At 30.0% G+C, this 15,826-nt stretch overlaps 3 protein-coding genes across 5 annotated transcripts in view; 1 reads left to right on the forward strand and 2 right to left on the reverse strand.

The window, feature by feature from the left end:
- The window catches only part of LOC149884877 (uncharacterized), a 59,157-nt gene that overhangs the window by 41,635 nt on the left and 1,696 nt on the right, over positions 1–15,826 (forward strand). For both annotated transcript variants that reach the window (XM_090095637.1, XM_090095638.1), the window contains 4 exons: positions 12,122–12,331; positions 12,560–12,802; positions 12,967–13,043; positions 13,239–13,441. In XM_090095637.1, coding sequence (XP_089951763.1) covers positions 12,122–12,331; positions 12,560–12,802; positions 12,967–13,043; positions 13,239–13,441 — 733 coding nt within the window. The remainder of the gene's footprint in view (positions 1–12,121; positions 12,332–12,559; positions 12,803–12,966; positions 13,044–13,238; positions 13,442–15,826) is intronic.
- On the reverse strand, positions 1,820–5,252 carry LOC149884883 (sterile alpha motif domain-containing protein 3-like). The gene is made up of 5 exons (XM_090096036.1): positions 4,611–5,252; positions 4,123–4,302; positions 3,233–3,445; positions 2,808–2,979; positions 1,820–2,342 (listed from the first exon to the last, which is right to left on the reverse strand). The coding sequence occupies exons 1-5, from the start codon at positions 5,250–5,252 to the stop codon at positions 1,963–1,965; spliced, it is 1,587 nt and encodes a 528-aa protein (XP_089952162.1). The 3' UTR covers positions 1,820–1,962.
- On the reverse strand, positions 4,360–7,027 carry LOC149884884 (uncharacterized). 2 transcript variants are annotated; one of them, XR_016454907.1, is made up of 3 exons: positions 5,705–7,027; positions 5,302–5,415; positions 4,360–4,489 (listed from the first exon to the last, which is right to left on the reverse strand). XR_016454907.1 is itself a non-coding variant. In XM_090095642.1 (3 exons), the coding sequence occupies exons 1-2, from the start codon at positions 7,019–7,021 to the stop codon at positions 5,332–5,334; spliced, it is 1,212 nt and encodes a 403-aa protein (XP_089951768.1). In that variant the 5' UTR covers positions 7,022–7,027; the 3' UTR covers positions 4,360–4,489; positions 5,302–5,331. The 2 variants fall into 2 exon arrangements, 1 of the variants encoding a protein (XP_089951768.1); XM_090095642.1 differs by having other exon boundaries at positions 5,894–7,027.

Raw genomic sequence — 15,826 nt, forward strand, 5'->3', positions numbered from 1 at the left:
ATTCATGAACCTTCTAACGTTTATATCACTCCATTCATCGAAAGTAATACTGAATCTCTCTCCGGATTTTTTTGCTCTAATAACGACGCCATTAATTCTTCTTTTTTTTCTTTATAAAAATCCATTACATATTTCATTACCGTTGTTTCACTTTTTGGCATTTTATAATTACGACTTGCTACGAAACCCCTAATGGCTTCAGATGAAGTAATTCCTTTGATGCTAAATCCATCTTTTGTCGCACATTTCGCCAATATTTTATTCAATGATTCTCGACTTATGAAATTTATTATTCCATTTCCAACTGATTTTGTGTTTTTCGAAGAAGACGCATCAGTTTCATTTGTGTCGCCCAAATTTCTTTTTTGTAAAGATATGCTATGTAATTTTAAATGATTAATCATTCCAGTAGTATTAGATCCCGGACTTTGAATTATAGATTTGCATATGTTACAAACTGACTCCGATTTCTCTTTTTTTGTAAAATATTTCCATACCTCTGATTTTTTCGAAGACATTTCTGGGTATATGTAAATAAATCACTAAAATAAAAAATCACAACATAAAAATTGAAAATTGAAATTTATATGTATTTAAATATGCATTTATTACTTGAAATTTAGTACATTTTACTCAAAACACTTCACTTACCAAAGGCAGCTATATATATATTAGAAAATTAAGTATTTATTTTATTTATTTCACAAATTTTTTTTTAAATATTTTACTTACATTTATAGCCTGCTTAAATGTAAGGCTATAAATGTAAACTCAATTATCAACATCAAGTTGCCACGACTAAAAATACAAAACGCAAGCGAAACATTATATGGTTTAACCCTCCATTCAGTAAAAACGTGGAAACAAAAATAGGAAACCGTTTACTTGCATTGGTTGACCTTCACTTTCCGGTAAATCATAGATTGCACAAAATTTTCAATAGAAATTCGATCAAGGTAAGTTATAGCTGTATGCGAAACGTAAAATCCATCATTAATTCGCATAATCACAAGGTTTTACAAGACCAAAGAAGCATACCAAAAATCACCTGCAACTGTATCAACAAAACCGCTTGTCCTTTAAACAATCAATGTTTGTTAAGCAATATCGTTTATTAAGCTATCGTGAGTTCCGAAAATCTTGAACTCAAAGAAAAAGTTTATTTTGGCATTAGCGAGACACCATTTAAGCTAAGATATGCTAACCATTTAAAATCTTTTAATACGGTCAGGTATAAGAATGATACCGAGCTTTCAAAGGAAATTTGGAAATTCAAAGAAAAAGCCATCACACCTATAATAAAGTGGAGAATTGTAAAGCGCTGCAAACCTTACAACCCTGAAACCAAGATTTGTAACCTTTGCCTTCACGAGAAGTTTGAAATTTTATCGTATAAAGAAAACAACCTGCTTAACAAAAGAAGCGAAATAATATCTAAATGTCGACATGCTAACAAGTTCCTTTTATCCTCTTTTGATACTGAAGACTACACTCTCCGAACAAGGGTATGCTCCGAAGAACTTTTAAGGGTTCTAATGGTTTAGGCTGACGAGGCACCCTAAAAGTTCTAATAAGAACTTTTTTTTAAGGTTCTTTGTAAGAACCCTTAAGAAGGGTTCTTGGTGGAACCTTAATGGACGGTTCTTCGCTAAAACCTTATATATAGTTTTAGCGAAGAACCTTTAGGGTGTCCCGTCAGCCTAAACTGTTAAAGCCCTGTAAGGTTCTATTAAACCTAGCATATTGTTGTGATTATTTTAGACACAATTGAAAAACACTTTTTAAAGATTGCTTAAGATGCGTCAAAATACTATTCGGGAAAAGCATTTTAAGATTTATTTTCATGAAAAAAACAATGAGTTACTATTATTAAAATATTTCGTAGATCTAACATAATAATGTAATAATTAGTAAATAAATCTTCTAATTTTTCTATCAAATTTATAGCAAAAATAATTTAGTTCATTTCATCAACAGGTTTGTAACACGGCGTACAGGCATTGGTATGTCGTCGTTTTCACTTGACAAACCAATTAATGCATGTTGCACAAATTTTAGCGTGTTTGAAATTTTTGGATGATATTTCGCATTATACAGGTAATGAACTCCGATCAAACATGCCAAAGCAAGAACGTTGTCTATCCCGAAGTCATCGCGCATGACTTCGACATAGTCTAATACAATCGTAATTTTTGGAGATGTTGCCATATTTTCTTGTTCAAAGTCAAACACAATGGCTGGCGAATTCACTACTGGCATTTTACCCGCAACGAATAAATGGTCGCTGCAATCTCCTTTGAATAACCGTGGAAGCATGAGAACGGCAGTATTCATCATCATTTCTAAAAACACAATTAAAATTTAAAAAAAAAGTCGCGGATTATATATTTTTACTTATATCTACAAATATTTGTTAAAAGGATACCTTATGATTCACATAGAGTATTTATTTACGTAGAGTAATTATTTTAAATATATGTTTCTATAAAATATTTTAAAAATGACGTTATTTTGTTATTTATCTAGAGCCTAAAAACTGTTTATGCTAAATAAACAGCATTTATCCGACTTTCACACACACACACACACACACACACACACACACACACACACACACACACACACACACACACACACACACACACACACACACACACACACACACACACACACACACACACATACACACACACACACACACACACACACACACACACACACACACACACACACACACACACAATCTTGATATATGAATGTTTACAGTGCATAATTTGGGTACATTAGATTTGGTAAAAAAACTAAACCTTTCTTTTTTACTTCATCTTTCTCGCCTTCTATTGTAGTAAGAATACTTGAAAGCAACTGATCTTGCTTCTTGCTAACAATATCCAACACCCTACTTGCAATACGTGTTAATGATACACGGAGCTCTCTATCCAAGTCTTTATTAAATAGAATCTTGACTTCAGCCAAAATCTATAATTTGTAAAAAACTATAACAGTATTTGAAGATAGACATTCAACAAGCAATAACTTTTTAAAAAAATATTGTTACATACTATAAATCTAAAAACAACCAAAAAATATAAAGGTTAAAAATATTTTTATTATTAATGTAGTCAGTGCTGTCTCCAGGGGTGGGGGTGGGGGGGTGGGGGTGAGAATTAAACTAAATTTAACACCAAAGCCTTATGTAGAGTAAGTTACAGCAAAAGTAAAATAAAGATACCAGTTTTGGTAGACTCATCCAAGGATATGCAGCCATTATGTCAATGGTAGACTTATTTTGTATATCTTTTGTTCTATGCGTGCAAGTTCTTTTTTGTCTATCTAACATCATTTCATAATTTGGACTCATCTTTGAAGATTCGTGTAGCATTTCATCTAACAAAAGCATTGTACTAACGTCATCTTCAAATTCATCCTCCATTAGTGGAAAGTGCTATGGAGATTAAACAACAATGAAGGAAATTACTTTTACTTAGAAAATATAAAAAATGAACTTAATTTATTATACTAGGAATTACAATTTTATTTATAACAAAAATAAATAAAAAATAAGATACAAATAAACAAAATCAAGGTTATTTTTTTTTTTTTATATCCACAGAGAAAAAAAAAAAAATTTTGTGGGTACCTTGAAAATACAATAGGTTGCAGTAAGTCAAAAGTTTAATTTTTTAAAAACAATTCTTATTCACAATGTGCAACTTGGGGATAAATAGGGAGCTTAATACTTGAAAATGTTCATGTTTCATAAAGAATAAGACAAAATAAAGTAAAACTTTAACATTATAACTTTAGCAGTAAAAAATGGGTTTCAACACATTTACACCCTAATATTATATACCCTAATATGCAATTATAGTTGCTATTAAATTTAGTTTAATTTTTGTTTAACTTGATTGTCTAGTTTTTTATTGCCATTTAGAATAGGAAAGAAACAAAATATATGAAGCAAATAAGTTATATATAAATATTCTTTAAAACCATGCTATTATATGAAATGAATTCTGAAAAAAACACTACTGTATTACCTTTTAATTGCAACTAATTTAAATTAAGCAACAGTTTTAACAAAATAAAGTAAAATATATGCAAATGAATTCATATTGTTACTCGAATTTGCCTGGGTGTATTTTCAATTTCTTCAACTATTTTGCTGTCTTCAACAAGTTTGTGTTTTTTTCCATATCCTTTTCTGCCAAATTTTTCCTTTGCCAAAAGTACATCTTCATTGTTAACCAATGGTATTCGTTCTTTTTTAAATTTATTTTTTAAACTTTCCAGCAGTATTGACTAAATCCAGCAAGTGCATGAGCTGACAAGTTATCAGCTGATATAGTTGCAAGTGCACCATACAATTGTAAATTCTCACCATCAATACATAGTGCAATCCCATTTAAACACAATTCAATCAAGTCTGATATTAAAGTTTTTAATATTTCTGCATATTTTTTTGATTGTTTTATATATTTTTCTTTAACTAAAAGACACAGGTGTATATACTTCAATTGAGAGTGATACTTATATTCTAAATTACCTATAAAAAAATAAAATGCACAAAGCTTATGTGTGGAGCGGTGTGATCCAATTGGGTTACACACAACAAAACCTAAATTTGATTTACAATAAGTCAAAATTTTTGCTTCAGAACTAACAACTGAAAAGGCTTTGTCTAACAAAGCTTCACTTTCTAATATTTCTACAAGATCATGATTAGGATCAAAAGTAAAACCAGCTTTACTCAAGCAGTTTTTTAGACAATCCGCATAATTAGAAGAAAAGTAATTAATTAATGCATGAACTTCATTACTAATTTCAAGCTGAACAATTGTTGGAATAGAATGTTTTTGCCCCAAACCAATCACAAACATTGCAAAATGTTTTTGCAGTTTAAGAACAAAATCATTAATATCTCTGTTAAATGGCTGATTGAGTGTTGAACTTGCTAGTTCATTGTCAAAATTACAATTGAGTAATTCTAAGTTTTCATTAACAGATGAATGCAAACTTTCATCAACATTTGTCTTGTTTCTGTCAGCATAATATATTTGATTGTGTTTTATTCGCATGTGTTGTCTTAAACCTTTTATTGTGTTATATGTACAGGGACAACCATCAAGCCCACAAGCTACAGTAAAATTAGCTTCAGCTTCGTGGCATATCTGAAGGTGAGTCAAATATTTACTTAAAATAAACTTTTTAACTTGACAAAAAGAGCAGATGAAACTTGAAATACTCAACATTTCAAAAATTAATCTAAAAAATACAGTAGAATAATTATTAAATACTAACCAACAAACTTTGGTTTCAAAACACTTAGGTCTACTGTGTCCAAATAGTTACAAGTGTCATTAACTGTCCAGTTAAAGAATGGTATTGGAACATCATTAGTAGCCATGAAAATTGCTACGAATGAAAAAAACAAATTTAATGGATATTGCTGAAGCCATTTATGAACAAAACAGTAAATGAGTATTATAATTATTTTTTAAATGAGTTATATATATATATATATATATATATATATATATATATATATATATATATATATATATATATATATATATATATATATATATATATATATATATATATATATATATATATATATATATATATATATATATATATATATATATATATATAGAAGATACAGCAAAGGATGACAACTTTGTTGGTACTTAAAGTTTCATACCGGCGTGCCGGCAATCATCAGCCAAAATACATAATGAAAAAAACGTTACAAAAAGAGAACATTAAAGAAAAACGAAAAAACCGATAAAAATGTCGTTAAAAAAGAATTGTTCTTATTAATGGCTTCAAATTAGTCTTTACTGTCAAATGACGCAAGCATGTATTTATTCATATGCCTACACTTACTAACCAGCTCTTGCTTTTTATTTAATAAATTTGCGCCTCTATAGATGGCAATTTCAGTTTTTTCATTTAAACATAGAGCGCATCTTCTTGTGCTTGGTTGATAAGGTTGGCATTTCCTGATTATACTCCATTTAATAAAAGGTTTTCCGTTTTTTTCTTTTATGCGCCACACTTCCTTGGATAGTTCGGTGTCGTTTTTGTATTTTACAGTATTGAACGACTTAATGTGGTTTGCATAACGTAATTTAAAAGGCGGTTCACTTATGCCAATATATATTTTATCTAAATAGTTCGGAAGGTCTGAAGAAATAACAGCTTTGTAAAGCATGTTTTCTGTTAGGCAAAGTTGATTTAGTGGACAATGCAACCTGTTGATACAATTGCAGGATTTCTTATTTTGATCTTCAATATCTTCGATGATTTTTTGGTTATGCCAGTTTATTATAGATTTTAAATTCGGCATGCAACTGTAACTGACTTTCAAAGTGTTTCTATTGAATATTTTGTTCAAAATATGCTTAGATGGAAAATGTTTGTCTACCAAATTAAGAAATGATTTGCCAACTTTTGTGATCACATTTTTGCTAAATGGTGGGTTGAACCATATAATGTTACGCTTTCGATTATACTTCTTTCTGGTATTATTATTAGGAGTATTGTTATATTTTAATTTATGACTATATCCTGCTTTATTTAATGCCTCCTCATAACACTTAATAGCTTTGCCGAATATTTTTTCACTGGATGAAAGTCTTGATAATCTGCGTTCCAATGAAATGGGTATTTGCTTAATAATATTCGGAGGATGGTTTGATTCCTTATGAATATAGTTTATTTGATTCCCTGGCTTGCTATAGGGTTGGTAAGTAGAATCGTTTAAGTTCAAAGTAATATCTAGGTAGTTAACGATTTTAAGATTGCATTTAATGGTAATGTTTAATCCATATTCTTTAAACATTTTTGTGATTGTTTTCTTGACTTTTTCCAATTCTGGGCCACTTAGATTTTCAAAAACCGCCAAACCATCGTCTCTGTAAATACCTATAAAATTTTTATTATAAACGGATGATAGCTTATCTAACAGAAATAGCCCCACTAATTCGCAAACTTCAGCCCCGTCAAATGCCCCCATTGTTACATCAAATAAACCGCATCCTTTTTTCATCCAAGTCTCATTTCTATGAAACAGAAGAGATTTTCTAGAGTGGTATACTATTCTTTTTTCTTCAGCTGTAATACAAACGAATTTCTCAGCAAAGGACATCACTATTCTCAACAGTTCTTCACTAATTGTTGGATAAAAATCGTTAATATCAAAAACGACGAATTTCTTTAGCTTCTTATTCGGAATGCTTTTAAACCAATCTATTACGTTCTGCGTGTTTTTCCATTGATTTAGATTCAACGTGCCCCTTATAGTATTGTTTATTTTGTCTAAAATAGATTTGCTTATTTTTCCCAACTCGTTTTTTGCAGGATTTATTAACCGTACGCTAGGGTTATTTACAAAATTCTCTTTGTGATCTTTAAGTGTTATAAAAGCGCTAGTTTCACCATTGATATGCATCTTGTTTAATTCGGTTGTGCCTGCCATGATTTCCTTACCTTTGGCATACCTATAATTTTACCTTCGGAAATCATTTGACAGTAAAGACTAATTTGAAGCCATTGATAAGAACAATTCTTTTTTAACGACATTTTTAGCGGTTTTTTCGTTTTTCTTTAATGTTCTCTTTTTGTAACGTTTTTTTCATTATGTATTTTGGCTGATGATTGCCGGCACGCCGGTATGAAACTTTAAGTACCAACAAAGTTGTCATCCTTTGCTGTATCTTCTATATATATATATATATATATATATATATATATATATATATATATATATATATATATATATATATATATATATATATATATATATATATATATATATATATGTATATATATATATATATTACACTAACTTTTTTATTTTACTAATTATATATATATTATACTAATTTTTCTGCAACATAAATTTTTTTAATAATAACTAATAAACAAAAAGTCAACAGCCTATTTAATAAGAACAATAGGTTCCATTTTCCATTACTTTTTCTTATTTGAAATAAATTTAAATTTTTCTGTAATTTTTTTTTTAGGTTACCTAATAATTTGTATAAGGTTACCTAAACCATAAGGTAATCTTTTTCTGACCTATACTATAGTAAGTAGTATAGGTCAGAAAAGAGATTATAACCAAATAGATCACAAGATATTCAGGCCATACACTGAACTTTTAGGTTACTATACTTAGTATAGTATAATACTATATATTATTTGATCACTTAGGTTACTATACTAAAGTATAGTAATCTAATTGATCAAAACAAGTTCAAAGTACGGCCTGAAATTCTATTTTGTTAGGTAATCTAATAGGTACTTACAGGTACCCATTAGATTACGTAACAAAATTCAAAAAAGCAAAGAATTTTTTGTAGGCTATGAAATTTATAATCAGCTGACTAGCACATACATTTGAACCATGCAAAGAGAAATTGAAAAAATAATAATTAAAAAATACTTACAAGTGCTGAAAAAATAACCGAATTATAAGGATAAGAACACGTGAGTTTTTTAAAGAACCTTTTAGCAATTTTTGGATCGAGTAAATTGTTCACAGAACCTTTAAAGCATTGTTAAAAACCCGAAGGTTCTTGGAAAAACCGTTTAAGCATCTTAAGAACCCGAAGGTTCTTTCAAGAACCAAAATGCAGCAATAAGAACCCGTAAGTTCTTTGAAGAACCGAAGAGCAACATTAAGAACTGAAAAGTTCCTTAAAGAACCGATAAGAACCCTTACTTTTTACAGTGTAAATGATTGCGTCTTTTTGCTCATTACGACAGAATTCGTTCTACCGTAAATTTGATTCGTTTTTAAACGGTTTTTTACGTTTTTAAATTTGTAATTAATAGCTGATGATCGCCGTAAGGCACGAAACTTTAAGTACTATTAATATGTTGTTTTACTCCATTTAAATAACAGATATATATATATATATATATATATATATATATATATATATATATATATATATATATATATATATATATATATATATATAGGCGCTACTCGACTTTCTCCCCCCCCCCCCTAATTTTATGATTGATTCTGATAGAGAATTTTATGCTGATTAAGAATCGTATAAAAACATGGGTCTCAAAATCAATGGAAAGTGCTCTAATTCGAAGTCAAAGTTGTAAAAAATCCCACTAAAAACCCTAATATTCGCCATTTTTTTTCAAAACGCTTTCATTTTTAACGAAAATTAATTACCGTTACATTGCGCAATAAACAGACCTGGTTATATATATATATATATGTATATATATATATATATACATATATATATATATATATATATGTATATATATATATATATATGTATATATATATATATATACATATATATATATATATATATATATATGTATATATATATATATATATATATATATATGTATATATATATATATATATATATATATATATACATATATATATATATATATATATATATATATATATATATATATATATATATATATATAGATATATATATATATATATATATATATGGCGTTACGTATCAACAGCCCTGTAAGTACAAAGAGAGCAAAGAGTATAGTTTTTCAATTTAGATTAAAAATTTTGATTTGTATCAAAAACGATGCTAGAAAACGATATTTTTTCCTTATAAATGAAACTAAAAACCTCCAGCAAATTCTTAAGGTTACTCTTGATGAAATAGACTATAAAAAAGTCGAACAAGTCACTGAGAAAGCCCGTGAAATAATGTTCAAAAAGTCAAAAGAAAGATTATTCAAAAAGTTTAACGTTCTTCTAAACGAATTTAAAAGTAACCACGGTAATAACAGCTGCAAGTTAACCACGTATACAAAGAACGCTGTTTTAAATCTATGCAGTACCGAGATTCCAAAACACCAAAACGATCTTCTTAATCTTGGCCCACACTTTGTACCTTCTTTGAGAGATATCCCTTATATGGACATTATTGCAATAACAGAGTCTTTTGCTTTAAAGCTGGAATATAACAACAAGATTGAAAATGCACAGGATTTGAGGAAAAATGTCTTAAGAGAACTTAAAATGGGCAAAAAATTAAGCCAAAATTTAACAAGAGAACAAAGAAAAGCACTTAAAGAAATTAAAGAAAGCAAACTTGTCGATATATATCCGTTTGATAAAGGTAATGGTTTTGTTAGAATAGAACACGAAAAAGCTTTAGAAAAAATTCGCGAACAGATTGGTCCAACAAAAGTTCTGAGTGAAGATCCTACTTATAGTTACGCGACTAAGATCAGAACCTATCTCTCACAACTTAACAAAAAGCAACGATTTTCAAAAACTGAATATGATAATATATATCCAAGTGACCCCATCCCACCTCGTATGTATGGTCTAATTAAAGCTCACAAACCTGAAAAATCCTATCCTATGAGAATAGTAGTATCAACAATCGGCACGCCTAACTATGGAATATCAAATTACTTAGTAAAGACAATACAACCTGTCTTGAACAAAAACAAAACACGTTTAAAAAACTCTTTTGACTTTATTAACAAAGCAAACTCATGGAATATAGAAAAAAATGAGGTTCAAGTTTCATTTGATGTAGTAAACCTCTATCCATCAATTCCACTTAAAGAAGCTACTTTCATTCTTTTGGATCAACTAAATAAAGATGATTCCTACAAATCTTCTACTAAACTTACTATATTGGAAACTAAAAAGCTGATAGATCTTTGTTTACATCGATGTTATTTCTTGTGGAACGAAGAAATTCATGAGTTGGAGAATTCCGGTCCTATTGGCCTTTCGTTCATGGTCATACTGGCGGAATCTTTTCTACAATACCACGAAGAAAATGCTTTTAATACTGCAAAAACATTAAACCCTCCTCTTGATTTAAAATCCTATCTAAGATATGTTGACGATAGTCATGCTAGATTTTCAAAAATTCAGGAGGCAGAGCAATTCCAACTTATTTTGAATAAACAACACCCTGCAATACAATACACAATTGAAATTGAAAGCGAAAATAAAACTTTAAACTTCCTCGATGTAACGATAATAAATAACACTAATGGTAATTACGAGTTTAAAGTTTACAGAAAAGAAGCCATTACGAATATTCAAATTAAACCTCACTCAAATCACGACCCCAAAATTTTAGGCGCAATATTTAAAGGTTACGTTCACAGAGCTTACTCCATATGCAGTGATTTACATTTACAAAACGAGATAAATTTTCTAATTCAAATGTTCAACGAAAATGAAAATGGTTACGACAAAAGTCAACTGGTAAGTATTGCAAACCAAATTAGAAAAAATCGGTCTATAAATAAAAACAAATATCAATCCGAGTGTGACACCCTCCATACAGTTTCATTACCGTGGATACCATCACTCTCCCCAAAATTAAGAAAAATATTTAGAAAAGTTGGATATAGGGTAGTTTTTAAATCGAATCCCAATTTAAGATCACTGCTAACGTGTAAAAACAAATCTAAATTACCACGCAATAGCCAACCTGGAACTTACTTAATTGAATGTAACTGTTTAAAGAAATACGTTGGCGAAACGAAATTACAAATTAGAACTCGAACCCAACAACATCAAAAATTCTTAAATGAGGGCAAGTATCATCAGTCTGCAATAGCCACACATGATAAATCATGTTCAGAAGAAATTAATTGGGAGAGAACTAAAACTCTTAAAGTAGAGACAAAAAAGTTTGATCGGAAGGTCCGTGAGGCTCTTGAGATACAGAGACACCAATGTTCCCCTCTAAATGGCGGGATTAATCTGGATAATGGGCAATTTGTTAAAACTAAATTTTGGACACCATTTTTTACGTTTTTACGTAAGGATATAAAAAAAGAAAGAAGCCATTCAACTGCTGACGTCAGTTAATTTTAACCGTTTTTTGTAATTTAAAATAATTTATCGAGCTGATGATGCTGGTAACCATAATCCAGCGAAAATTTCATCATAAATTAATATTTGTATTTAGAGAATTCGTATTATTTGATGTTTTTTTATTAACATAACATACACTCTTATACAAGATGTCAACATTCAAATCATATATATATATATATATATATATATATATATATATATATATATATATATATATATATATATATATATATATTGTTTTTACAGGTGGCTTAAGACTTATAATATATGCACTGCATCAAATGCGTCACAAAGAGTAGTTGCTGAAAATTGGTCAGTCAATGAAGTTATTGTTGAAAATGCTCCTTTCTTTTTCGAAAAAGATGAGAAAGATAAGTTAGAAATTAAGGAAGTTCCTTGGGGTTATATTTCTGATTTACCCAAACATATATTTAGACATCTAGAAGAGTTAGAGAAGTAAGATATTTTAGAATTACAGAAAGATAATAAATAATCATATTATATATATATATATATTATATATATATTATGAATTATTATATATATATATATATATATATATATATATATATATATATATATATATATATATATATATATATATATATATATATATATATATTATAACTTATAGTTTTTCAGTATTACTTAACTTTTCAGTCCATTATAATTTTTTTTCTCCAGTTGCAATGATCTTGTGAATCATAATTTTATTCAAAATAAAGAAATTCACATCAAAATTGGAGGAGATTATGGTGGTGGAAGTTTCAAGATGAGCTACCAGATAGTTAATACCATAAATCCAAATAGTTCTGAAAATACTATTGTTTTTAACATATTTGAATCAAAAGACCTCAGAGCTAATATTAAAGTAGCCATGGCAAGATTTGAAAAACAAATAGAAGCGCTACAAATAATGAAATATAAGTATGTTAATAAATTATGATGTATATATATATGATATGATATGATATGATATGATATATATATATATATATATATATATATATATATATATATATATATATATATATATATATATATATATATATATATATATATATATTTAATGTTTGTGTACATACTTATAGGGATAATAGTATCAGAGTATTTATTTTTGGAGATTATGAATTCCTTTGTTCACTGTATGGAATTTCCGGAGCCTCAGGTGAGCAGTTTCATTACTTTTATCTTAATTTTTTTAATTATGTATTTCAGGACAGGATTTCAAGACAAAATAAACTTAAGTTGGGTAGGTCTTTAGAACTGCCCAGGAGGCTGATAATGTCTGACCACTAAATCCTGCTTTGTTCATTCACCTCACCAAAATAGGATTAGTATTTAATAGTTGGTAGTTTTTTAGGTAAACATTGTTGTTTATTCTGTTACGCAACCACAAATGAAATGAAGGTTTGCAAAAAAGAAAGAACAGGCATAAAATCTCGTACCTTGGAAAATCTGCAAGCTGATTTTGAAAGATTTATGAAAGATGGTGGCATTAAGAAAAAGGCCAAGTTTTATAATAATGTTATAGCAGAGCCTATCCTGAGAATACCTTTAAACCAGGTTAGTTTTTGTTTTACATTTTGTTAATATTTAATCCATAGTTATTTCTAGGGTTCAGAAAATGTGTCTGCGCAGATCTGCGCAGACAAAAATATGCGCTTATCTGCGCAGACGTCGGCGCCGACGTCTGCGCAGACACTTTAATGGAAAAGAAAAATTTAAATTATCTGAATCAAATGTCTGAAATTATTTTTGTATAATTATCTACTTTTTACGAGTTTTTCATTACTTATCTGTTTCTTCTTGGTTCGAGCTACGTATAATCAATCGATATAAGCTTTTGTAAGTGTTTCTTACTACAACTTAAAGTGATTTAGAATCAAGAAATCTTGTATTTTCGTCATTCAAAATATTTAAAATGGAAACCATCAAAATTTCGAATTATTTGACAAATCTTGATCGAGAGAAGCGTTCTGGCACTTGTTTAGCATGCAACAAAACTGTTCAATGGTCGAAGGAACGCCTTGCAGCGCATAAAAGATCAACATGTCCAAACGCCAGTGTCGAGGAAAAAAGATTGTTTTCAAAGCGTAATTATGAATCGTCACATCTAATCAATGATTCTCAGCAAGTTCCGTCTACGACTGATTCACCGACGCAGCGTGTACATCCACCAATTAATGAAGAGCTCAAAAATGATATCGATACGAAGCTTGCTAATTTCTTTTACCGTACGGGTATATCATTTCGTTTAGTCGAATCGGAGGCCTTTAAGGATTTCGTTAAGTCGCTCAATCCATCGTACGCATCTGTCATCCCGAATGCTAAAGCCTTATCAGGATCTCTGCTCGACAAAAAATACACAAAATGTTTTACTTCTGTAAATGAAATTTTGAATTCTGAAACAAACTTAACACTGATGTCTGACGGCTGGACGAACATAAGAGGCGATCACATAGTGAATTTTTGTATTAAAGCGCCCAATCAGAAGCCTTTTTTTTACACCTCGATAAATACATTCGGAATCATTCAAAATTCATCTGCAATTGCCGCAGCAATCTTACAAGTTATTGAGAAGATTGGCTCACAAAAATTTACCAGTTTCATAAGCGACAACGCTCCTGTTATGAAATCAGCGTGGAGGATCATTGAGGAGAAATATCCACACATCTCGGCTAGCGGATGCGGAGCTCATGGAGTCAACTTGCTTGTGAAGGACATAGTTTCTACAACTGAGGCCACAAAAACAGTCAAAGATGCAGAAAAAATCATCAAATATGTGAAAAATCATCACATCGTGAAAGCAAAGTTTGATGAAAGACGAATTGCAGCAAATACTTCTCTTTCATTGTCCATGCCTGTATCTACACGATGGTTTAGTTATTATAAATCAATGAGCAGTCTCCAGCTATCAAAATACGTTCTTATTAAGTTGGTAGACGAAGAAAGTACATTGCTGAAGGAAATTCAACCAAAGAATACATCTGCTGATGTTATGGCATTGATAAAATCTAACCCATTTTGGGACCGTCTCTCTAAGCTTGTCAAAAGCATTGAATTTCCTTCCAACGTGATCGGAAAGCTAGAAAGTGATGAAGCTCCATTGTCTCTCGTGTATGATTACTTTGGTCAAATGTACAATTTATATATGGACGATGAAAACATACAACAAAAAGTGCAATCTCGCCTTGATTTTCTCTTTACACCAGGTATTGGAATTGCTTTCATATTAACGCCCAAAAATGCCGCAGAAGGTTTATATTTGAATGAAGATAAAACCGATTTTATCACTGCTACAGTTGAATTCGCCAAAAAGATCAAACCTGAAATTGCTGACACTGCTGAGGATGAATTGATTGCTTTTATGGGAGAAATGGCTGCGCTGCCTGAGAGAAGGAAGGAAACAATATTCAAGATGAACGCGCGAAATTATTGGAACATTATCGGTCGCGATAAATATCCTGCTCTTTACGAAATTGCTAAGTCTATTAACGAAATGATCTGCTCATCGGCTACAGCAGAAAGAGCTTGGTCGACCTTTCGATTTATTCACTCGCGACTAAGAAATCGTCTTACGAATGAGAGAGTTGAAAAGCTGGTATTCTTGTATACCAATAGCGTGCTGATGGACACAAATGACAAGACTGATTACATTCTTGAAGAAGGTGCAATTCTCAATGAAATTGAATGTCAAGAAATCACCGAATAGGCGCCAGCATTACATTTTTTTATTACTGTAAGAATCTTTGAAAACTCCTATTGTTACTAATCACCAAATTTATAATAAAGTTAAAATATTACTTAAAACATTTTATAACTTTAAAACTTTTTTTTGTTGATTTCAAAAAATCGTCTGCAAAGCAGTAAATTTTGTCGGCGCCGACTTCTGCGCAGACGTCTGCGCAGACAAGTTATACTGTCTGCGCAGATCTGCGCAGACAGTCC

Source organism: Hydra viridissima, unplaced genomic scaffold, assembly GCF_058129835.1.
Source record: "Hydra viridissima isolate aposymbiotic clone 2 unplaced genomic scaffold, HvirCarnegie_v1 scaffold_8, whole genome shotgun sequence".
Taxonomy (NCBI): Eukaryota; Metazoa; Cnidaria; class Hydrozoa; order Anthoathecata; family Hydridae; genus Hydra; species Hydra viridissima.

Excerpts from the sequence above, each read along its gene's own strand:
- LOC149884883 (XM_090096036.1), bottom strand. The coding sequence starts at position 5,252 with ATGTTGAGTATTTCAAGTTTCATCTGCTCTTTTTGTCAAGTTAAAAAG. Across the intron at positions 4,303-4,610 it reads AATCAAATTTAGGTTTTGTT|TCAATACTGCTGGAAAGTTT; the intron begins GTGTGTAACCCA and ends TGCTGGATTTAG. Across the intron at positions 3,446-4,122 it reads ATACACCCAGGCAAATTCGA|CACTTTCCACTAATGGAGGA; the intron begins GTAACAATATGA and ends TAATCTCCATAG.
- LOC149884884 (XM_090095642.1), bottom strand. The coding sequence starts at position 7,021 with ATGGGGGCATTTGACGGGGCTGAAGTTTGCGAATTAGTGGGGCTATTT. Across the intron at positions 5,416-5,893 it reads TAAATAAAAAGCAAGAGCTG|CAATTTTCATGGCTACTAAT; the intron begins GTTAGTAAGTGT and ends TTTCATTCGTAG.